This window comes from Mycteria americana, chromosome 4 (assembly GCF_035582795.1).
Source record: "Mycteria americana isolate JAX WOST 10 ecotype Jacksonville Zoo and Gardens chromosome 4, USCA_MyAme_1.0, whole genome shotgun sequence".
Classification (NCBI taxonomy): domain Eukaryota; kingdom Metazoa; phylum Chordata; class Aves; order Ciconiiformes; family Ciconiidae; genus Mycteria; species Mycteria americana.
In genome coordinates, this window is record NC_134368.1 from 74,097,886 (window position 1) to 74,123,443 (window position 25,558).

Below are 25,558 nucleotides of genomic sequence, written 5' to 3' on the forward strand. Positions count from 1 at the left end.
TTCATAGTAGTCTACATAAAGGATTTTGATTTTTCCAAGAAAAATCTGGAATTTATCACTCAGAATAAGTAATGTGCAACAGGGCAAAAGAGGGTACTCTGAGACTTGTGCTGTCAGTTATGTGTTTTCTTGGATGAAATCTATTTTATTGTGTAGAAGTATTCAGTAGGCTTCTGTTAACAGCCACAAACACTGCCAGAACAGAGAAATTGAAAAAAGATAATGAATCTGCCAGACCCTACCTACAAAGGTGAATGTTCCACCAGAAATCATATTACCCTGGAATTCCTGATCGTTTCAGACTTTCAGTTTTGTTGAGAAAACTCTTCACCTGCAGCAGTTGAGAGGTCATAACGATTGTAAAAATTCCAAGGTCTGTTTCTGCTGCATAAGAAAAGATCTATGGCAGTGACTTTCCAGGACTTTTTTTCTGGGACCCCATAAAATTTTCCATTGAAGGTACATTTTCCTATATAGCAAACTTAAGCTGACTGACAGTAAACCAAGGCTTTCCTTAATTACCCTTTGTGGTCTCTTACATAGACCAAAGGCATCTGCAAACCACAGGTTGAAAACCACTGATTTAAGGAAGTGGCATAGTTAATTGTTCATGTGTCATCATTAAAATGAGCATCAATTCAGTCTTGTGATGAACTGTCTTTTTGCTGTGACTAGTGATTATGGTTTTGTAGTGGTATAATTGCTAGTCTAATAGAGGTAACTAAGGTTAACAACAGAGATAAGTAAATATCATGGAATTATTTCCTGCCTTTATCCTGGTGAGACAGCAAATATATTAACAAATCGCAACAAACCTCCAAATTTATTATGCCCTGAAGGAGGGTATTTGAGCTTTACTAATATGGGACAGATTGCATGCCAGATAAGCCCTAGTAAACATAACTTTCAGGTGATAGTTTGTTTTCACAGGATTATCCCATTAAAACTTGTGCAGGGTTTTGGCCATGTAAAGAGCTATAGGAGCTTTTATTAACCGTCATAATTCTAAAGATTTTACTTGTTGATACTGAATGTGGACCTGTATGACCTAGTTGCTTTGGTTGGTTGAAAAATAGTGCTGATTGTAAATTGTGAATGAGTCTGTGGTCTGCAAAAATAGCTATAATAAATTGTAAGGTATGTGTTGTGTGTGTTCATTTTCCAAACAATTTTTGAGTTGTTTCAGCCCAGAAGCCTTTTCTGTTACTGAATGTTAAATCAGCCTTTTCTGTTACTGAATAAAAATGAGTTTATCAAATTGGAGAGGAATATGTAGTTACATCTATGTTTGACAGCTTTACTCCTTTAGCAAATGTTGAGATTGATTAAAAAAAAAGCAGAAGAACAGGTAGATATAAATGACTAGTAAGTACATCCCTAACTTCAGGTTTTGTACTCACATACGTGACACTCTGGCAGTGCCTCTGGACACAGGCTAAAGGCCGATTTGTTTGTGGCATGTAAACCTGGATCTTGCAAGCCATCGGAATGGAAGAGAACGTTGTGCCATCCCCCCTGGTTAGGCAGTCATTGTCCCAGGCAGTGAGCCACTAGACAGCTGTGGAAGAAGTAAACTCAGTTTGATTAGTACAGCATAAATCATCTCGCAGGTGAATATTTACAGCACTTGTGTTGATGCTTGCTGTTACCGAAAAAATAAGTGGTTGTTAGTTCTCTAGGAATGAGATTCGGGTCCTAGGAAAGCTCCGGAGCGCCCAGTCTCTTGGCAGCAGGTATGGCCATTTTTAGTGCTCCTCCAGACATTGCGGACGATAATCAAAACAGTGGTGGCATGTAATTTACTCAAAGGCATTTCATTATTTAGATGGCTGTGGAATGACCAAATCCAACTGGTATGCAGGTGGTGATCTGGTAGTTTTGAAGCAGATGCAGTTTTATAATGCAGGTTTCAGTTCATATACTGGAATGACTTAAAACAGCTATATTTTTTTCCTAGCAAGCTATAAATGAGTCCTTGGTTTGCAGTTGTATTCAATTATTTTAAACCTATTTACAATGTATTCTATTGTAAAGCTATGACCTTTGATCTCCAGAATGGGTGCATGTCTTTTGTGGGAAGCAGGAAGTCTTGGGGCAAGTGACACTTGCAGTGCAGTTTATTTTACTTAGACTTTGATTCTCCCCCTCCCCCCTGTTTCTAGAACTGAAGACAAATTTCTGTTTCTATTGGATTATAAACAGGTTCTGGATAGCTTCAGCTGCTGCATAGTGCAGTGATATTTTAATTTGCTGGGCAGACATGTTTACTGTGTACTGTGTAGTTTATGAGTGTTACCATAAATGAGGTAATCTTGCATCTTGGTTTCCATGTGTGAAACATTACATGAGCTAATGCAGCTGCACCACTGCTTGCTGGATATTAGTAGACTTTATTTGGACATAAAGTTTATACTGAACTGCTTTAAATATTTGTGCTAAAACTGGTAGTGCTGCTTTTTTAATGTGTTTTATATGACACTGATGGATGCCAAATTTCACAAAGCAATGTAAGAATGTATAGCGGATTTATACTTTGTATCCTATTGTTCTCAATAATGGAGATTCCAGAGTGAAATAAAATTAATGACAAAATTTTTAATTTATGTTCAGTTAGTGTTTCAGGGACTGCTTCATATTAAGTATACATAGGAACGGTAGCTTCCTAGTGTACTGTAGCAGTCCTAAAAACATGCGCGTTCTCTCCAAAATCTGGATTTAGAATTTGAAGTGACACATGTGGGTTGTGAGAATACAGAGAGAGAAAGTTGATTTCTGCTCACTGTTTGAAGGAACATATAAAGATTTTTCCATAGTTTAGTTTTACCTACCAAAATCCTTGAATCGTCGTGATTTTTAAAAGTCTGTGATTTTAGCATCTGTGGCCATGTTCTTTTTACTTAATTAAAAATATTGCACATTTTCAGTTTATGTAGCTAGTTAGGAAGGTGAAAGCTGTAATACACAGTAAGCTATAAAATATGTCAGTGTATTTTGCTAACTCAAGTATTAACACTTGCATGTAATTTCTTGGGTTGAACTTAATTTACTTTCTTTTTATAAGTTAGAATAATGGACATCTGTATAAAGTACATTTAAAAAGACACCAAAAATTATTTTGTATGATAAAGTACTTAAGAGTAAGTACTAAAGAAACAGGTATATATATATTTTTTCATACCTCCTCCTCCTAACTATGTGTTCTGAAGATCTCCAATGTCATCTTGTACTTTTCTCAAAATAGATTTGGAAATTATTGTTACAACTTCTTCCTTTTAAGATAACATCTGTTTCATTATGGAAGTTCATCTTTAAGCACTTACCTGGAAAAAGTAACCAGTTGTTCAATGAGCAGCGGGATTGCTGAAACCTGGTTTCCTATGTATGTGTGTCCTTTGCTTCTTACCCTTCATCCCTTAGCAGTAACTTCAGCTTCTCCCAAAAATTCCGTATGACACTGCAACTGGAGAAGCATCACCGCTTTCGGTGGCTGCCAGTGAACTGGCCAGTGTGCATGTGCTGCCTTACTAGATTCAACCAAATGGATATTAAGGATACGTACTGCCTGGCTTTCCCTTGGTGGGGGTATCTGTTTCCCCCTCTTGCCTGTGTCTGGCCATGGATTTTCTGAAAAGCTCTACAAGTGGAATTACCCATCTTTCAAATCTGCTTGAAATAAGCCAGAGAATTCCATGTTACTAAGGGAGGAATGGACAAACGGATGAACTGACAAGGAACTTAGCACCTAAGGCTTATTTCCTTAGGGAACAGAATTAAAAATCAAATCTGAATTCAGTATTTTAAGTCCTTATGGTTCCTACATAAGCTGAATTCAGCACGCAAGCTTTAAACCAACTCATCATTCTCAGGAGTTCTACAACTGGATTTGTACCAGTACTTGAATCTTCCTTTGTTGTGTTTTTTTTGTTTCTTAATTTTTTTTTACTTGGATGATGGATATTATGGATATTTTTGTGTGTAGATTATACTTCAGTTTCTTACAGTAATTTTGCTCCTTACGTGTATTAGTCATTATGATGTGTCTAATAAGAGGGATGTGGAGTTATTTTGCGCAGTTAGAAGAAAAAAGACTGTATGGCATGGTTTTGATTTTGTTTTGCCAAAGTCCAGACTTACAAATTTTCTAAAGGGGAAGTCTTTGGGATTTAGGTATTAAAAAAGGAGAGGCTTGCTATACGTATGGAATTAATGAAGTCCTTATAACAGAAACAAGTTTTTGAATTCTGACTGTTGGTAATATTTCCATTTAATACCCCTGTGTGTGCTGAGATTAATGTAAGGCTTAATGTAAACTTAGTTGCTTGTTTTCATATTTTTATTAATTACGTGCTTTTTACTAGGTGTATTAAACAGTTTGTTTCCCTTGAGTGGTCCAGCAGCTGTAAGGCCTTTGAAAATGTTCGTTAGTGTACGTCTCACTCAATATAACGTGAACCCCCCACTGTTTTACGTAGAAGGATCTTTAGGTTATATAGTGAAGTTAGTCTACAATCCCTTTTTACTTGTAGTTTCCAGTAAACCCTTTCTTTGAGGTTTTTCCATTTTTAATCTCCAATAAACCAGGCTTTCTCACTTTAAATTTTGCCATAGTTTGTGTTTTTCCTTAAGCTGTTGCTCTTGAAATTGTTAGTTTTCAGGAGTCTTAGCTTTTATCATTTATTAGTTTCTAAAGCAATTTTCTAATTTTGTGGATAAAAGGTTGAAAATACGAACTTATGAAATATGAAAATATGAGTTACTAGTGCCATGAGTTAGTAGTCAACTCTATAATGAGTTAAACTCTTGCATAACTGGAAAGAATGAATTGTGACTTTTGGGGACTGGCAGCGTAGCCCCTCTCCTTCCTCCTCCTGGTTTCCTTGTGCAAACATACTGAAGGAATGAAGGTCTCTGTCTTCTCTTCCTCCCTCTTCCCCACTCCCAAGATCGCAGTTACTGGTCAGACAGGATTTGTGCCTGACCGAGCACAAATGTGTTCTGCTGGATTTACATGGTTACATTACATGGAACAGAAAGCCACTATCGCTTTCTGTTCCTGGTGATTCTGAAAGTTCCTAGCCTTTGGCCCATTTGAAGGCTTTTTGCTGTGTGCTTTTTTATTGCCTACACAAGTTTTGTGCAGAACTAAATACTGAGCATTACATTATAATGTTATCGGCTAGTGGCAATGAAATGACTGGAAACCAAACACTGAAACACAAGGCAGCTGATGAAGTTTCTGTCCATAACTGAGTCACAAGCTCTTAAGGAATCTCTTTTCTACAAGCACCTTTATTTTTACTTTTGTGCATGGAGTGTGATACTGAATTTCTTACATATATCCTCTGCTCAGGACCAATAAGATAATTGCAATACTTAAAAATTAACACGAATTGATTTTAAGAACCTTTTACATTTTAGTATTTCTAGTCTTCCAATGTCCAGGAAGATATTTTAGTAACATCTTAACTTTCAATTTTGGGGCAGAAACAGATAAAGTTATGTCAAATATGAAACCGTACAATTTTAACTGTCGTCATGTCTTGATAAACATGGTTTTTCCTACATACACACTTTCATTTTTGCAGGTAAAAAGTTTTTGTTACCTTCTTCTCTATCTGTGCGTGTGTGTTTGTGTGTACACAGTAAGCTGAATATTTTCTGTGAAAGGTTTTAGTATTGCAAATAATCATACACTAAAAATTTCATTTCAGCTCACAATAGGGCTTTTCATACGTAATTTGAAGGATAAATCACTAATTATGCATTTAATTGGCTAATAAATCATAGCACATTTCCCTTATTTTCTGTAGTGCTATGCTAAATCTTTATAATGTGGCCTGGTGTATTTTTGTAAAAAAGAAAACTAAATGGCTTGTTTAGTGTATGTACAGTGCACGAGTGACATAAATATGTAAAGCCTTCTACGGTGTTTACTATGTTATATGAGAAGTTCCTGTGATTACATGCCTAGGGATTTTATGAATGTACGTTTTAAAGGAGGTATTGAAGTTTTAGATTTTATACTGTATCATGTATATATTTAGTATGTAAATAACAAGAGGAGAGTTTGCTCAAGCTAAAACAAATTTACAAAAAAACACGCAATAGAACTTTTTGAAATATATGCATTTGTGATTCTGATTGTTATATCAATTCTCAGATTTTTATGATTAATTCTGTTAATTTTCAAAGTGGCTATTTAGTTGTGATTTTTTTTTTTAAATTGGTGAATGGGATTTATTTAAATGCTTTAAAATTTGAGAAAGGTTTTAGGTAGCAGAATCTCTGCTTGTCATTTCCATTAACACTGCAGGTTACAATACTTCAGTATTTTCAGTTTTCATTTCCGTATGAGTTAGGGCGTGGGGTCATTGGATATGTTTGTTCTCATTTAGAGGTTGAAATTTTCCAAAAATATTTCATGAATGAAATAACATCAACATTGCTACAATTAAATTATGAATACAGACCAGGTTAGTTACAAAAGAATGAAATGTAGAAATAGACAAACCTTTTTCTAAGTCACTTCTTGCCTGTGGAAAGGCACTGGTCATTTTATTGTTTGTGTACATGTGAGGAAACTGGAGAGGGTGGTTGTTCCAATAAAAATTGGGATTAACGTAACTGATTTACAAGAATTTAAGGCATGAATTACATTAAGCTATACACCTAGCAAATTCTGTCATCTCAGTGGCAAGGCCATTATGTAAAGTCACTGAAAGTTTTCCTTGATTACGCTTTCAGGAACAGTTAAGCAGCGTTTCAAGACTCCTCCATATATGTACATGTATGCAACCCAAATTTAACTGGATTTTTAGTTTTTGTAAGAAGAGGAATACTGAATATAGCTTACAATGATTCCAGTCCAGCATCCTGTATGCTTTCATTTGTAACATCAAAACAGTTGTGGATAGTGCGTGTTATTGTCTAGCTGATTGTATGCATTAGGACAAGTGGCGAATCCTGGCTTTGTCTGAAAGATCTCCGAGTAAGATGGAATTTTTCTGTGTGTGTATTTCCGTGTCGCCTGATCCCTGGAATAGACTCTCAGTATTGCTATAACAGAAGTTGTTTTGAGAGTGAAAAGAAAGGGTTTTTTTATCTAAAACTTTACAATGAATTATTTTATAAAGCAATTTACAACATTTTCTAGGTGGAGTGACTATAGCAAGATTTATATTATTATAGAAAAATATTTCCAAACAGATTTTAGTATGTGTGCATGCATGCTAAGAGAAGTAGTAGAACACACTCTATTATTACATTTCATTTTAAAAAATCCACCTGCATGGTGGCTGCATAAATGTCCATTATTTTGATGTTTTGTTTAGTATGTTCACTTGAATTTACTGATATTCTGGGGGAGAAAAAGTATTTGGAGAATTGAGGGCACTGTAAGCTGAGTGATTAACAAATGGTTGCTAGCATTACATTTATAAACATTTGGAATATTCTGCATTAAGGTTGATATACTCAACCAGCACTACTCGTCCTCTGTGCCACTCCCTGAATTAAATACAGCAATAACTTAATAGGACCAGTTAGAGAAGTTCATTTTACTTTGATCATTTTCTAGTAAGCAAGCATAGCCCATCTAATCCTTCTCTTGTCAGCTTGTCACAGAAAAAAACATTTTTCAAATGTGACACTTTATTTGTGGTCATCCCAGGTATTTCTTGTAACAATAGTGAAGTAGAGAATAAGACTAAGGTAAAGTTCTTTCCAAGGAGCGCTAGCTATTTTTACTTTGATTCTCACAGTTTTCTGAATCATTTATTTCAAGTCCCATGGTAGTTGGAAGGCAGACATGTAACTGAATCTGGAATTGAAACCCAAACATTTGATTAAACAAAACGGTAACTCCCTGAATCTTCTTCACTGAAAGTGTAAAGGAAAAACAGATCTCCCCACATGCAGTTATCACATACATTGTTATGGAAATGTATGTGGCTTCAGTAATTTATGACTGTAGGGCAAAAAAAGAGATTTCTATTCAGAAATACAGTCCACCACAGTTATAAGTAACCAAGTCGTGTAATCCTCCTAATGAACAGTTTGATGAATAACTGTTTTCTCTTTGCCTGCTATACCAGTCCTGAAATTGTCCCATCACCGCCAATTTATTTTCTATGGGCATAATGTATATTGGGTTGTATTTTGTTATAATACAATGGAAGTGTGAAGAGAGTGGGAGGCAATCATTAGGATACACGTTTTAAGCAAAGATTGGGTCTGTTCTTTGATTAACAAGACTGCAGTAACATTTATACATCATATACTCTTACATTTTGGTTGTATTTCTGGTTCCTTTTCTTCACTTGTGAGCTAGAAGTTCTTGGCAAAGCTGAATATACAAAATAAATATAAACCACACTGCAAGGATGGGTCCCTCAGAGACAGAGAGAGAGAGAGGAGAAAATGATTTAATGCAATAATGATTTTAGCTATACACAGGCATCCCTTTTTTGTCTCGATTTGTTAAATTACCTGACGTCTGCATGTGTAATTTAAACAAAATTTTGTTCTCTAGTCTTTCTTCCTTTTGAGCTATCTTCTCAAGGAGAAGGATGATAGATGGAAACATAAACATAGCATGAGAATGTGAACTAGTTCCCAAACATTTCAGTGGTTTTTATAAACAACTGGTCATTGTTACCTTTTGCTGGATTACAATTTCCTTTAGAACAACAGTGCTCTTCAGCTGCATTACAAAGTTGATTCTAAATGTTTTCGCATAGTTGCTTAAAGGCTTTAATGTTTAAATAATGGTTATATAATTATACATTGTTTAAACAATTGGCTTTTAAGTCTAGCAATAAGCTCACATTTTATACACATACTACCAAAAATGATAATGAAACTGCATTTTAAAGATATGAACTGACCTTAGAGTGAGCAACCATAGTTTAGGGACATTTGTTTCAATTCTAAAATTTTATTTTTAACATTCTCATTTTCATTTTGAACATGAATAGTGATTCCCGCTGGTCGCCTCGGTCACCCTGTGAACACAGACACGGTCAGCAGCTAGTTTTTCTCCTTCTGAACCCCTTTTTCAGCATTCCTTGTGCATTGTGTGCCCTCTTCTCTATGGTAGGAAATGCCAGCTTGCATCTTGCTGGTCTATGCAGGCACAAAGGGTTGTCTGAGGCTTGAACTAGAGTGCCTTGGAGGGGTAGGATTAACATCATAGCGTGTTAGTTGTCCCCTAAGCCATCGTGGCAGATGTTGATTTATACTTTGGAACAATCAACATAACAACACAAATAACACAATAAATTAAGATACTGCTTAGTATTTTAACTTTTAAATAGTCTCCTAATATTTTAGGTCCACTGGTTTTGCTTAAGTCATGATTTGATTGCCTTTTTACAATAACATAGAATTGCATTTTTAATCTTCTTGAACTGCATTCATACAGTGATTAAATTAGGAATTTTTTAGATCTATAATAGTTTAATACAGTAGCAGAAAGTCTAAGGATAAAAAAATCCCTCTTTAAAAGTTAAATACATGTTATCTATTTTATAGGAGCATTTCAGAAATCATATCTTATACCCGTACTACATTTTAATTTTAGATACTGTACATCTTTAACGACTTTCTAATTTATACAATTTTTGTTTCATTGTCAAAACATTTAATTATATCATGTCTTGAAGGTGTAAAGCTGTCAAATAAATCAGAGGCTCAGTATAAACATTTGGTGAATTGCTTTTGCTACCATACTGTAGTTGTTACTGGGCAGTTAGGGGAACTTTTTTAAAGCATTTACTCAGCAGGTACAGGACAACACTGGTACAATGAATTGCTGATTGCTTGTAAAACAGCAGGTAGTAATGCCCCCACTCTTTGTAATTCTGCTTTGTAAAATAAAGTAGCAAGATAGCGTGGCAGAGAAAGCCAATGTGCAGCGAATATGTTTCCTGCCTAAGGGCTGCTGGAGATTGCCAATCCTATTTCCAAAAAAATGTAAAATTGTTACTGTTTCCCATAGCGCAAAAAATGGAATTCCCACCGCTAGAGGGGACGAACCGCGTTCTCGCTTTGAAAAATTTGGCAACGTGGGCATGGAAAATAGAAAATGCACAGACTGGATTTCTTTATGAAGGCCTTAATGGTTGTATTTAAAAAACAAAACAACAAACCGACAACTTGCAGGTGTCTTTAAAATGTTTAAACTTCGTATGAAAAGAGAAAAGTCTTTTTTTAACCAATATTTTGTTCTGGTGTTAATACAAACTACGGGCTCACCAAAGTGGGGTTTGGATGAAGTAAATTAGTTCTACTTTGAAGCTTTTCTTTTCTCGCCCTTTCAGAATGAATGGGGAGGCCCTTGCATGAAAGCTGCTTTTCATTAGTGCCACCGCATACCTATTTGAAAGGAAGAGCTCTTTTAGCACATACAAACACTGGAGTAAAGGAAAGCTTCCTTTTTCTACCAGAAGACCATCGGCTAAACAGCTCCTAGCTTCTCTTTCCAGTCAGGTGGTTTCCAGTCAGAGTTAATTACTCCAGTCATTTATTCTAATCACCCTCTTCGTATGGCCAGCAGTACTCTGTCACGGGGTGGCATCGTTTGAAGCCAGTTAGGTTTGAAAGCCACTGCAGGGTACTTGAGGCTCATTAGCGAGGCCTCTCCATGCCTGGCTCTGGATATGCTCCCTGATTAACTCCCCGTGCCCCACCGCCGCCCCTCCCCTCCTCCAGCGCCAATTAACTCTTGCCTTGCTGCTTGCCTTTTGCTCGCGCGGGGAAGGAGGCGGCTGGGCACCGGTCCGCCCGCACGGACGACGGGGCACAAACCGGTTTGCGAACGCCTGGGAATCGCCCCGTTCTCGCGAAACGCCAGCGCTTCCCCCCGGGCGGAAATGGCGCTTCCTTCGTGCAAGGGCTGCGCGGCGGCGGCCGCGCTCTCCCGCGGCGGGAACCTCCCTCCCCGGCGGCGGCGCTGGCCGGGCCCGGCTCCCCGCCGCAGGGCCTGCCACCGGGGCTCCGGGCCGGCAGCTGAGGGGAGGGGTGGCCGGCCCGGCCCCGGCCCCGGCCCCGGCCCCGGCCCCGGCCCCGGCCCCGGCCCCGGCCGCTGGCCTGTAGCGCGGGATCGGGCCGATTGCATGCTTGATGCGCCTTTTTTTTTTTTTTTCTTTCCAAATACTACAAAAAGGTTTCTTTGCTATTTGGCATATAGCGGGCATTAAAAAAAAAAAAAAAAAAAAAAGCAGCAGCTTGTCCTCCAAACTAAAGGGTAGAACTGAAAACCCAGACTTTTTAAAAACGGTGTTCATTTCCCTTACGCTCTTCCGATAGGTGAACTTCAGGCTTAGGTTACAGAGACTGGACTAGGTATCCGAACCACCTGCAGTAACTGCTCCGTTGTGTGGTTGCGATGGTGAGGAGCTACGGGGACCTTCAGCTTTCCTGGGTAGGATCAGCCCGTTACGGTTCTGAGCAGCCCTGGCTTTGAGGCAAGGACTCGATAGTATCCTCGTGCTTACCTTACTCTGGGTAAGAAACCTGGCGTGCCACAGGTGTGGGGCTTTATTTGAAAAAATTCATCTATTAGTGTTACCCTCGCTCAGACTAGGTAGTTTTATTAGAATGTTAGTTGATTAAAACCTTGTAATATGGTTGTTGCTACTTAAAACCATTGTGTACCATTGTGTTGGTTTTTGGGTTTTGTTTTGGTTTGGTTTTGTTTTGTTTTGTTTTGTTTTAAACTTGTTCTGTTTCCATACTGGGAAGTAGTGCTTGCTTCTTTGCCCTCTAAAGAGCAAGAGCTGGCTCTGGGAGTTCAGCCTCGGAATTAAATGGTTATTTGGAAGATAGGAGTTAAATACCATTTTATTGCAGTATATTTTTATTTTATTTCTGCATGTTGGGGTTTTTTAGGCCATCTTCTATGAAGAAAAAAATTATATTGTTGCTATAAGGGAAAATTCTAGGAGTTTCTAGCATCTTATTTAGCTTTTAACTGGAAAAATTTGATTCATTAAAGTGTATAATAACTGACCATATGCTTTTTCAGCATATAACCTCTGAATGTTAATAGTATTCGTCTCCTATGCCCTTCCCACTAACACAGTTCATGGCAGGGTAATATAAAGGTTATGAAAAGTTTGTCCTCAACTGGCTACAGAATGTCTGTTGCACTTGGAGGTGTTTACACCTTGATTTCCTGAACATGCTCAATATACTCAATATATCACTTGTCTTTCTGTGTACAGCTGTCATAGTGGAAATGTGAAGCAGTTTAGGTGAAAGAAGGGAATAAAATCTAGGAGAAATTAAATTATCTCCAAGAAAGCATTATGAGCAAAACTAGTTGAAACTCAACATGCAATGCATGATGAAATTAGAATATAAAAGAGAGATTTCATATTTTCTAAGGATGAACATTTTAAGTGTAATTTACAAATATAATCCATTTTCAGTCTGATTTTTTTCGAGCGTTGAACCTGAATCCTAAGAGCTCGTTGTTCTGTTACAAATTCCAGCACTAGCCAACTACTCCCAGGGAGTAGGAGACATCGACTGGGACAGGGCATGACAAACAGTCAAGACTCTGTGTCCTTAATCAGGAGGCTGTGGAAGTGCTTGTCCTAGGTTATCTGATAGAAAGTGAGCCACCCTGAGCACCAGTTCATCTGGATCCAGACTTCCTGGTAGCTTGCTTAGCAAATAGATCAGAACAAAATGTTAAATGAGAACCTGCTGTGTTTGGGGAAGTTTGCAAAGAGCATTTCATTTTCCAAATAGTATCTTTCATAAATCTGAAATTTTTTTTTCTTAAATGCTGAATGTAGAAGCTGATAATGTCCTTGATGCACAAATTCTCCCTTTCTCTGTCATTGTTAAAGTGAATAATTATTCTCCTGTATCATTCCAGTTAAATGCCAACTTTAAGGAGTCTGGTGTCCTTGCCAAACACACCTTGTATTGTCATCCTAAGCAACCACTCAGAATGTCTTCATAAAAAAAAAGATCAGGGCTTCATTGTTCATAATCATGGCAAGGAAGCAAATCCCATGCTTATTAGCCCCAGAGTGGGTTACACATTTGTGCCACGTGATGATATAGTGCTGTTTCCTATTTTTGTAACTATTTGATTTATTCAGATCTGGTACCCTAATTGCCTTTGTAAATCTTGTGTTCTGTTCTACAAAAGCTCTTGAATGCTTCCTATTCTGTGAATTAGCAGACAAGTCAAATTACAAGATTGAAATGACTTGTCTGCCTGACTTGCATCTAAACTGTGTTTTAAATTTTAAATTCCTTGACCTTTTGTCATACCATTTCCGAATCTTAAACAAATTTTTCTAGAACATTTTTTTCCCAGAACTGGCTTCAAAGACAGATTAGATTAGTCTCTACAACTCTTCTAAGATGTTTGCTTGTGCTATTTGTAGTGATTTGAGGACCATGTGTTTGCAACCATTTCTGTCTCTTCTTACATGCATACTAATACTTGTTGATCATCACAGTTCTTGTGAATTGCATATTCAACTGACACATCAAAGCACAGTATAAATGCTGCAAGCTGTGGAAATAGAGTGCAAAAATAAAGCAACAGTTGACTTTTAGGGCTTACAGAGTAAATCAGAAGGAAGAAATGTACAAGGAGTTTAGACGTAAAATACATTAAAGAAATCGCTAGTTTCTCCCAGTTTCAAGTGCTGTCATTAACCAGATGGTATGCGTAGGCTTAAACTTTAATTTGAGGGTTAAATGGGATGGTAGTACCCAGCCTAATACTTAAACTGAAAGCTGTTTCAAGTGCAGTTTTGTCTGTGTTCACATAAACCTTTTTTGCATTTTGATCATGCAAGTTCAGTTCATGTTTCAGACGTTTTCTAAAACTTCATGACCTTCACTGCATTCACTAAGTTTCACCATATATTACATTACAATTATGCTAGTTATGTATTCATTTAGTAATAAGTAAGCTAAAACCCCACCAACTGGATAAGTCTACTCTAATCATAACACTTTCCTGAATTTCAGAGTCGGGGCTATTTCTAGCTTCAGTGAGAAAGCTTGTTCAACCTCAAAGGCAAGCAAATTTTACATGGTTTAAAGTTTTGTAGTGTGTGTTTTGCACCTCCCTCTTACTGGGAAAGAATCTGTAACATTTAAGGTGAATCACTGTTTACCATGACAAATGCCCTTTCGGAAGTGTGTAGTACTCTGACCTTTCAGTTTGTCTTTGGCTAATACTTGACATTCAGAAGCAGCTGTGATCATGTTGACAAGGCTCAAGGAGGTGCCACGCAGAAGTCCCTTGGCTAGAAGTATGCAAGTTAGCTGAAGTGTTAGAAGCAGTATACCTGCATTAACCTTCTGAGAGGAAAGATACGTTGTTAGCTTGGCAGCACGGGATGCTAACACAATTGCACAGCTTCACTGCCAGCTTGGTCAGCACGATCAGTACACAACACTGCATTGTGAAATACAGTCATATCTTGTGGGATTTTGGTGTTTGGTGGTGTTTTTTTAAACACAAAACTTCATTTAAACTAATTTGACTGAGCCAACTGTCAGCTGTGTGGTTAACAGCCTGTGCTTCCATGGGTAATAGGTTCCAGATCCAGGCTGTCAGTCTTCATGCAAACAAGTGCTGGAGGAACTGGGAGAGGAACTGCTGAATTTCAGGGAGGAGGGAGCTTCCTGCCTCCTTTTGGTGCTGTGTGTGAGGATTTTCAAAAGGGATTTTCATTCACCGTCTTGGTCTCAGGATGTTGCTGACTCTTCTGGAAGAGAGAATCCTCTAACAACGTAGCAGACATTTTAAATGTGGACAAAAAATGCAGGGGTGGGGTGGGGGGAGGTGGAAATGGTGGAGAAATCAGCAGCACCTCCTGGTGTTATAAATACTTGCTTTTAGCCACATTTGTAGTAATAAATGGTTATAGTCTAACCGGTTGTAGTTAGATTTTCTGTGTGTCTCTGGGGAAGGACAAATGCAAGCCACATACATCAGTATTATCACAGTTATGAATAATGATAGCCATTCGTGTGATTCCACAACTGTAATTAATTATGGCTTTTATATATTATTTTTCATGTAGGGGAATTTAATAAAGACTGCCTGATCATTTTTTGTTCCTATCACAATTCTTCTGTATCTTTTCTACCTCTGGCTGAGAAGAAATCAAACAATTAGGAAGGGGCCATTCTTGGTATGCCTTTTGAAAAGCATCTGTTGGTTTATGGAGCCAGTTGGCTGAGGCACATTTTGCCCACTCTTTTTTTCAATGGGGAAGTTAGTATTGTCACAACCATGACCGGTGGAATATGCGAACAAGTGAGGTAAGCTAACACGTGCATTTATAGTTCATTAACTGTTGAGTACCAGTGTGCACACTCAAGGAAAAGGCTATACCAATTACATGCACTGTGGGCAAATCAGCCCTTATTCAGCATGTGACATTGTAACTACACTGCTTTGGGACCCATGTTGGCTTTATTTAACCTGTTTTCAGTTTCTCTATAGTGTCATCTTTGGAAGTTTGTGTTTTTAAGTCTAGCTCTTCAAATGTTCTAACAGCCATATGCTTGTGTCATCTTCTAATGGGTAACTTTGGAGATCCTGCAAGCCAGAATGCTTTACTTCACCTTTCTAAGTTGTTCTGCTATGAAGGCTGTGGAATTGCTCACAAGAGTAAAGATAAACATCTATGTAAATGTTTTCACTGGTGGCACCTAAGGTAGATGTCTAAACTTTGAAACTTAACAACAAAAACGCAACATTTGGTCTGTTTAGCTATATACTGTTCATAGTAAATTGTAGCAATTTTGCCTTAAAATATTGCTCTCAAATTTGCAGGTTATCATGGATATACTAAGAAATATTTTTTTAAGGGTGATCACTGCCCTTTATGGAAAGAGTAGCTAAGAACGCTCCAAGGCAAGCTTTCATATTCACCTAAATCTTTTATTCCTGGCACCTAATGATGGACATTTCAGTTGAGATTAAAGCCAAATTTCAAAGGAAATGTAGCTTTCATTTCATGAAATACGTAACAGCTGTCTGACTTGTCCATTGAAACTACAAAATAACAGTTGTAGACTGAATATAGAAATCACCAAAAGATGCAAAAGTGCTTGAGATTTTTAGCTAAACATGCTACTAATTCACTCTTATTTTGGTAATAGTTACATAAATTCAGGTAGGAGTTTGAGTCATTGGATTGCAAAATATTTTTCTTTGTTTACATGCTGCTTATGCAGAATATACCTTGCCACAAAATTCTGTTTCATTGTTACACTATTACACAAATTTTCTCTTTTGTCATTACTTAGTACCTTATTGTTAAATACAGAGAATTAGAAGGAGCAGAGGAAGGGAAGTTTATATTCCAGAGATCTCCTATGTCTGAGCTGCTTCTCAGGTTGTTGATATCTTTTGTTCTATAAGATCAGTCATCTTCAGTAAAGCATCTGAGTTAAATCTTTTTATTAAGATTATATTTTCCAGAGTTCTTTTTCTATTTTATCCTGGTATTGGTAACCAAGTAGAGAAATAAAGTAAAATACTAACTTTGGCTATAACAGTAATGAAGAATACGTAGTCAGTGCACTTCTGGAACACATACAAAAAAAAAAAAAAAAAAAAAAGGAAAAATGAGATAGTTCTTATAACATAAGCTGTAAAGTAATTGCTCACTTTCTGAAGTATTTCATGTTTAAAACGAATTGCAAAATACAGTAAATAAAACTGTATGCATTTGCTTGGAAAAGTTATTTAACAAGTTAGAAACCACCAATCATGTAACCAGTTTTGATGTCCATTTCATCCTTTTGAAATTTGTATTACCTCATGCAGAACTCAGAGTTTTCTCCTTAGTGTGTCTGCTGACCTCTTCCTCCTCCTCCTGATATCTTCAAGGCAGGCTTGAATTCAATATCTTTCTAATAGCTTTTTATACTTTTTTTTTTTCCTCTGATGTCTACCCATGGGATCAAATAGTGTTGCTGGTGAAAGTGTGTTTGGTAATTTACCTTTAAATACTAGCGGTTGCTGAGAAACCTCAAAAGATAAAGCCAGCACTTCAAGAGTTAATATGTTATTAGGAGGACAGGAAATCTGGCAACTATTGCAGAAACTAGACCTAATGGTGCACACAAACAATTTGTCAGTCTTGGTAAATGTGAATAGCTTTCCGCAAAGTGGCTGCTTTTGCTTTGTTTGAACAGCCTAAACTTTTCCTTTTTGGACTTTAAATCTTAGAAGTGAAATGTGATCCACATATTGAATCAAAATAATTTAATTCAAAACATATTTTGATTGGAACAAGGTTGACATGGAAAGAAACTCTAGAATAAAAAAAAAAAGTTGAAAGGACTTTCTATCATATATTTAGCAGGAAAATTTGAAACAGTTCTAATTAGGCTGAAAAAACCAGCCTTCTTCATTGTAACTTACAAAGGTCATATATCAATGTTAAGGCAGCATTACCAACTTGTGTCTGAAAGCCTGCACATGCAAACATAATTCCAGTTGTTTGGTTTTGTTGGTTTTGGGTTTTTTTTAAATGTACATGCACGCACATACTTCCAAGCCAGAATATGTACTTAGTTAAAGTAGTTATCTGGCACTGCAGTTATGTGGGTGCTTTGTTGTATTCAAGAAGAGTATTTTTCATGTCAGAATTCTGTTTGTGCTAAAAATGTGTGAAATCCTAATTCATGCTTTTCTGTTCATACATAAATATTTTTCAAATGAAATGTAAAAAAAGAGACTCAATTATTTTAAGTGTTTCAAAGGAAATTCCATACTTCAAAGAGGAATTAAAATATTTAGCCCATTAAAGGTAATAGGCAATTATTTGTACTTGAGATTTATAATTTCTTACTCGCTGATGTAGTATATTCCTGTTTTGTTTGTTTGTTTGTTTTAATTGAGTGAATAGGAACGATTATTCATGTATGAGAAGCAGTTTTGGGTTCTCAAAAATTTCTACTTTCATTTTAACTATATAAAACACATTTTGTATAGGTTGGACTTCTTGTCTGTGTTTCAAATAAGAGTTACATGCATGCTTTATGCTGCGCTTCAAGATTACTTTGCTTTAATCAGCATAGGAATAAGGCAAGCAAGTCTGTGGTCTGTTTCTGAATAGCTTGATTATGAATAAATATCTATGCTGGTGAAAAGAAATACAGTTAATCTTTTCATTTAATTTCAGCACTGGAACATCCCAATCTCAAGGACAGTATATATTCATTTTTAATAGACGTAATTTCATATGCTATATGTCATTTACATAATCTAAACCAGAAAGAAAAGTAGAGGGCAAAAGCCAATAGTAGTCACTTTAAAGATACAAATCTTGATTCCAAGGGTATAATATTGTTTGGGAAAATATATCATAATAAATGGTTAGAGTACTTATACTGGAAAAAGGAAATATCTTTCCTAACCTGCTAGTTTTATGTTTTTGTTGTTCTGACCATGTTTTACCAAATAATTTGTGTCAGTATTAGACTGATGTTAGTCTTTGGTTGCTAGTAGGAAATTATTCTCCATTCACTCCTTTCAGAAAACAGGGCAGAAAAAGATGCACATAAAATAATGAATTTCAGGTTGTTCATGAAGAAGTAGTTTTGGTTGCACATATTTAGTGACATCAGATTGTGCCTTTAAAAAATATTTATGAATAAACTAAAATTTCCTTGTAAGATCAAAGCTTCAATTTGTTGATGTGTCTGAAGCGTTTCTACCTTGGGAATGGAGAAATGAAAGTTACTAATAGGTGTTTGTGTTTGACATCTGTATACTGTACTTCTTAGCATATCTCAAGTGTTTTAGTCTCTGCCTAATAGATCTCATTAAAGAAACAGATATCAGCCCCAAGACAGTTTGTCAAAGTTAATATGAGTCCCTGTGGACAGAATTGACAATTTGTGTGTGGCTTCACGTGACGGTTTTTTCATGATCTTGTTTGATCCTTTAACAATTGGGCATTAGTCACTGATTTATTTTACAATAACTCAATAGGATTGAATATTACTGTATTATGCTGGACATTTTGGAGGATTTTCTTGTTTTGCACGTTTTCCTCAGAGCACACAGTAAATGATGTACTTGGTCTGCTGTGGGAGCGCTAACAATTGATTGGTTTGCTTTAAGAGCAGCATGGGAAGGATGTTAGTATCCCATCGCTGCATGCCGTATTTAACTTGAGCCTTAATGAGCACTGGCTGTCCTAGATGCTTAAGTAATCCTAAATGCTTAGCATTCAATACCCTTGGTTTAGTTTTGCAAGAGGTAAATGCTATCGGTAACTTTTTAAAAAAAAAAACAAACAAACTCCTTTTTAAAACTGGATAGTTATGCAAATTGGAACTTGTTCACTTCTCAGATATTTTTTTTTTTTTTTTTTTGGAGTACCGATACTTAAATAGTATGTACCAGTGTGGCTATAAAGTGCGTCACACGTACTGGTACATTGTGTTGTTTTCCTTGAAAGTCTACTTTATTTTTTAATCATTATACAGACTGTTAACTATTGTTCCTCCATCGATTGTGTCATAGCATAAGCACTTCCCTCCAACCAAGAGCTTAACTGTGAACCTGAAATGACAGGCACGCTTATTTAGCCTTTGAATTTGTGTGCTATGTTTGGTCTGTCCTTCAGGGTCCTGGGTATTGATGCTGACTGTAGTCATTTTTCGTTTAGCCCTTTTATTTGTGATTTGGCAAATAAGAAAGAAGATTTAAAATGGCCTAATGTGGAAAAAAAATTAAAAGAAAATTATCTACTTTTGAATCTGTATAAATTACAAGTGTAAAATAATTTTAAACTTGAAAAAGAGAAGTAAATTCAGGATGGCTCCCAACCATTCCATGAGAAGGCAAAGAGTGTGTTTTAGTTTTGCTTTTTTAAGAAAAAGTCAGATGTATATATCCATTAATCTGAGGAGATTGCAGAGTGATATTCTTTTAGTTATTCATGTCCAAATGGTCTGTGAGGGTAATATGACCCATTACAAATCTAGCTTTTGAAGAAAAGGAAAATATGAACAACCTGTGAACATACTAAATATATATATATTTTTATAAATATATATATAAAAAAATCACAAGTTCTTAACGCTATTTTTCCTGACATTAAATAGTTATAATGATAACACTAAGTATATTCTAGGGTTAAATTTTTTTTAGCAGGATAGCAAGAAAATTAATTCCTATCATTGTCATTTGCTGAGCCCTGTAGAATTTTATGGCTGCACATTGTAGTATTATGGACACTCATGAGACTCTTGACTGATTTTATCTTATTAAACAATTTTGAAATCATTAATTTTTAATTGGCCTGCTTGTGGTTTTTTATAGTTTTAATTGTGTGTCTGTGTCTAAATGTTGGGGGGTTTTTAATTTAATAAAAAAAAAACGTAAGAAAGAAAAAATCCTGTCTAAGCATATATGTTGTAAGGTATTTCCATATGATCATCCAAAGAGATGCTATACTGTGTGGTAATTCATTTTAAAGAATGCTTTCAGCAATTCAGTAGCTGGGAATCCTAATAAAAATAATAATAAAAAAGAGAATGATATGATGTTGAAGATATGTACAGGTCTTTTCTTGATTGAAAGTTCTAATTAAGTGAATCGAGGAAAATTAACTGAAATTAGCTGTCAGAAAGTCACATTTAAATGAGTAATGATCTGGTGTGGCAGTAAACATTTAAATGATATAAATTGCCATTTAAGTGTATGGTTTAATGTTTGTCATGCATTAATATGACATGAGACTGCAGTGACAATCAAGCAGCTTGCTCTAATTTGAACATATTTAGGGCTTTTGTGTGGAGTGCACCACACAAATTAAGACAATTGCTGGTTTTATGTGTCAATTTAAATGTTGTTTTCAGGCATCGGTTAATGAAACAAACCCATCATTTTTGTGTGCAAATTGCAGAGTGATTTCCTTGGTTTTCAGATTAATTTTAACTTCCTCTGCTCAAAATTAGGAATTTCCTTTACAAGGAAAATGCCATTCGTTTGTTAGATGAAGAGAATATCAGACTTTGTTACATTATTTCATTTGCTCATTCAAATAAGAAATATATTGAATCCTCTGTATAAAATAGAGAAAGCAAATCCTGCTAGTGAGTTAATCTAGATGAATTAACTCTTTAGATGACAATGATTTTTAAGTTATCTTTTAATATATTTGTGCTGTGTCTAATACCATTATGGAGAGATTCATTATTGTTTGGATGCTTTTGTCTTGGGGATTGGGTTGTAACTGGATAATGTCTTCAGAAAAGTGGCTTAATTATTCAGCATAGTACTGTTTTTCTATAGGTTTGTGTAAGAGAGATATACAAGAAATGCATAAAAGTAATAGGAAGTTGATATTCCAATATGTTAAATAATTTGTACCCTAACATCCCTAGTTAGTTCAGTTTCCCCAAGTCTATCAGTCTTCCCTCTGTCAGAATCAGATTATCATGCTGTTATTATTCACTGTGCAGATCACACAGAAAAGCACCATTTCATGTTGAGAGTTCATAAAAACATAGCCCGGCTGTCCATAAATGCATAAATGCTTTCCACTTACTGCTTTTTTTTCTTATTCCCACTGTTATAGTTTAAAAAGCAAGGTCTTCTGGTCAGCAGGAAGTAGAGTAGGGCATGAGACTCTGGCGTCTATCCTAGGGCCCACCTTTTTTTTGGATAGAATGTCTAAAATACTGTTACCAATTCTGTATTTAGACTTGTTAAGATAATTTTGTACGCTATTAAAAAAATACTTCTACTACTACTAAATGATGACTATCTGGCAAACTCAAGTTTGTGTTTTGTGTGTGGTTTTTTCACAGGCGTTAGAAAGTGAGTTTGTTTCCTGCCAGCTTCACCAGTGGATTGATCTGATTTTTGGCTACAAACAGCAAGGGCCAGAGGCTGTTAGGTCCCTGAATGTATTCTACTATTTGACTTATGAAGGAGCTGTTAATTTAAGTTCAATAACGGATTCCGTATTGAGAGAGGTAAGTTTGTACTTTAAATATAGGAAAGAAAAACCTTTGTTAACCACTGCAGTGTTGAAAGTGTAAAGACTCCACGTTGTTCAAGGCTACCAGCGAATGTTCAAGTCTTTGCATTCTCTTGTGGTTTGGCTACAGGCCAGTCAAATGCAAGGTGCCTGAACCAGTCATCACAGCATGCAAAATTAAGAGAACAAGGATGCAAGTTGTTCTTAAACTTTGTGCACCTGGATTCAGCACAAACTGGATGCCAATATAAAAATAAATGTTCAAGGATTGCTTCAGTTGATGAGGGCAGTCATTTTGTTCACTAACACTGGATCTTAATGGCAGAAGACAGTGAGCAACCTTGATTTGGCTTGCACTTTTGAATCTACTTTTACAGTTTTAACAATTCTCTTTTAATGCAATCCTGCATATGTAGTACACATCAAACACCATAGTTTTGTAGCTTCCATTATTTTTATTTGGCTTGCTGTCAGATTAATAATAACTTGTCCTGTATTTTTAATATGCAAAAGTAAATATTTAAACATTGGAAAGATCAGTAGTCTCACTCAGACTAAGCACCATTCAGAAAAATCTATTTGCTGAAGTATACCTTAGGATACTGTGGGCTTAAAGACTCCTCCCTCCTCCATTTAAACAGCTGTTTAAAAAAAAAAGGGGGGGGGGATGTGATTAAAACAGATTTTTGCTCGGTTTTACGTCCTCTGTTCAGACAGTACGTTGGTATCAAGTATAGCTGCAAGTATATTAATTATAGAATAAATGTAACTGGTACTTTGTTATAAAATATTCTGAGTCCCTGAGAACAAAGTAAGATGAATGCTATCAACAGTTTTATCTAAAAGGGTGGCTAGATGTATACCAACAGGGAATATATGTGTGGACTGAATTAAAACAAGAATGAAGACATTTCTGCTTACAAATATTAGCTTTGAAGTTCACTGTAGAATTCTAGGCTAATCCTAATTGAAGTTTTTGTTATTTATTGCTTGTTGAAAGAAGATCTGAGAAGTAAGCAATTATTATTTTAAATAATACTATTTTCTCTGTACGTACTGGCCATCTGACTGTTTGGGGCACCTTGACAGCCTCTGTAGAGAAAGTCACATCATAGCAATGCTGTGGGTTGTAGGCTGCTTGTGGGTGCAGTGGAAAGGTTTGGGGGGTATGCAGGGCATCTAGGGGTGCACAAGGACTGGCTTAAGTACCAAAAGTGATGCCTGGATGTCGTCATTACGTGGGTTGCCATCAGTCTGCAGACTGCATCTTGGTCCACTTTGGGCTAAAATACAGATGTTGCACATAAATACATTTAATTGAGCTAAGAAAAGAGATACTGGAACACTTGGCTTTTAAGAAAAAATGTCATCATCTGGGTTTGAAACAGTTACTGACCCAAGGGTACTAGATGTTCACCCTGTCATGTGTTCATTTCATTGATGTTTGTCCACTGTACACAGATAAGGAAATATTCTTACCTTGTAAGAGTATTTATTAGACTCTTGAAGTGCTAGGTTTAAGTGTGAGCTGAAAAATAGACTGGACATTGTGTCTAATTTGTTCTTAATTTTGGTATTAAATGAACCATCATTGCACCATCGTTTATGAAACTAAAAATTGAAGTAATACTAATCAAAATAGTGGTCTGCCACACACAATTTTTATGTAGTTTTTATTTTTCTAGGACAGTTCTATTATCAGTTTAACTGTGATCTGTTCTACTTGTGTCGTAGCCTGAAAAAAAGTAATTTAAGACCAGGGAAGTTACAAATCTGTCTGGAAGTGTGGCTCATCTCAGTTAGAGAGGCATTCACTTTCTACTTCTATAAATACATTAATATAGTTTGTTACCAAATCTTTTGAATTTGTCATGTTTTTATTGCACTACAATGTTTCTTATTTTTGAGTTGTTCTATGCTGTCTGAACTGAGTGGCATATAAAAATGAAAACAGGAGAGGGAGAATAGCAGTGTTGTCGAGTTCATAATAATGGAGTAGCTTAGCAGCAGCAGAATTTCGCAACGCTACTGATGTCAAAAATACGTGCTGATGAATGCAGGCAGCAGAATGAATGGTATCTTGTAGCGCTTTCGTTCTGAGTTACTTGACGATTGGCCCAATGGAATATTTTTATTTAGTATTTAAGCAGGTCAGAAAAACAGTAAAAAGATTCCTGTTTAGTTAGGTATCCCTTGCTATTTACATGTATTTTGTAAAGCATATTTTTTATTACGTAAATGTGTATATGTAATTTGAAATGGTACGTATGATCAACTCTGATATATTGACAGTGCAGAGATTTAATGACTATCATCACCAATGGTGAGTTATTCTGTTTTTACTTATGAGTAGAGATGAAAGTAATAAAAAATCTGTTTGTGTGTATATCTATGTGCATAATCATTCTATATCTATGTGCTAAATTAATTTATCATGCACCTTTGACAGTCTCACCTTCTTCCTGCTTACTAATCCATCTCCCTGAGGACCTGCGCTAACGTTCTGTACTGCTGAGCAGCTTCAATCAGCATTTATTTTTCTCCTTCAGTCAGCTTGCCAGAAAATATTTCTTCTTTTCTCCACCAAATTCCTGGTTAGAGGCCAAATGAGTTTCTGATCTGGACAATTAACAGTATTTTTAGGCAGGCATGACACCTCAGATTTAGTATTCAGATTTAGTATTCAGACACCTCAGATTATATTAGGCCACTGTTAAACTGGAAATTTTACTCTGGATTTTTTGGTTTCAAAAAGGATACTTTTGGCTTTCTCCTCTCGATAAGGTTCAGGGATCGGGTCTTTAAATCTTGACAGTTGTAGCAGAAAATATATTTTTATTTGCAAACCTGAAACAAGGAGAAGCTTCTGTATACTCTGAGAGTTGCAAGTTACTGAGGCTTTTAGGTATCCTATGGAAATAATAGCATGTGCTTAAACCATGGCAATTTCTCCACATAGATAGTCTATGCTAAGCCTGGACCACATCAGTAATGAGAAGCCTACGATGCATATGTTTCTGAAGTATCTTCACAGATATATGTATGGATATTGGTGACTTAACTTATCAGGAGAGGCCACACACAGAATAATAGTGGAAGGAACTGAGGAGTGGAGGAGTTTAGGTTAATGCAGAATTTCCTTAGGTCTCCTAAATGGCTCCAACTGGCACCTTTATTTTTATAGGCAGTCAGGTTATATATATTAAAAGAAGGAAGCACTCGTCTAGGAAGGAAAACTACTTGATTAAAACCATATTCCACCTTTCTTTTTTTTAAACTGAAAATGTAGAACTTTTACATCCTCTCATACTGCTGTGAACAATTTTTTCCTGCCATTCTTTCTGCCTATGGGAATAAAGGAAGTAAAGTATTTTGAAAGGATCTGACTGCTATAATAGAAAATTTTAAACTAAAATGCAAACCATGGGCCACATGCTACCTTTTGGCAGATAAACCCTAGGGAGTGCAAAGCTTGCATAATTCAAAGGCAAATCTCAGGGGGAGGGGAGTAGATCAAGAGAGAAGGGTTTGAGTCGCAGCCAGTGGGGGAAGGGGAC

The 25,558-nt window shown here is 36.3% G+C and overlaps 1 protein-coding gene across 7 annotated transcripts in view; it reads left to right on the top strand.

The window, feature by feature from the left end:
* Positions 1 to 25,558, top strand: part of LRBA (LPS responsive beige-like anchor protein) — a 434,320-nt gene that overhangs the window by 347,708 nt on the left and 61,054 nt on the right. For all 7 annotated transcript variants that reach the window (XR_012775615.1, XM_075500920.1, XM_075500925.1 and 4 more), the window contains one exon: positions 21,829 to 21,996. Coding sequence is in view for 6 of the 7 variants with exons in the window: in XM_075500920.1 (XP_075357035.1) it covers positions 21,829 to 21,996 (168 nt within the window). In the remaining variant the exon portion in view is untranslated. The remainder of the gene's footprint in view (positions 1 to 21,828; positions 21,997 to 25,558) is intronic.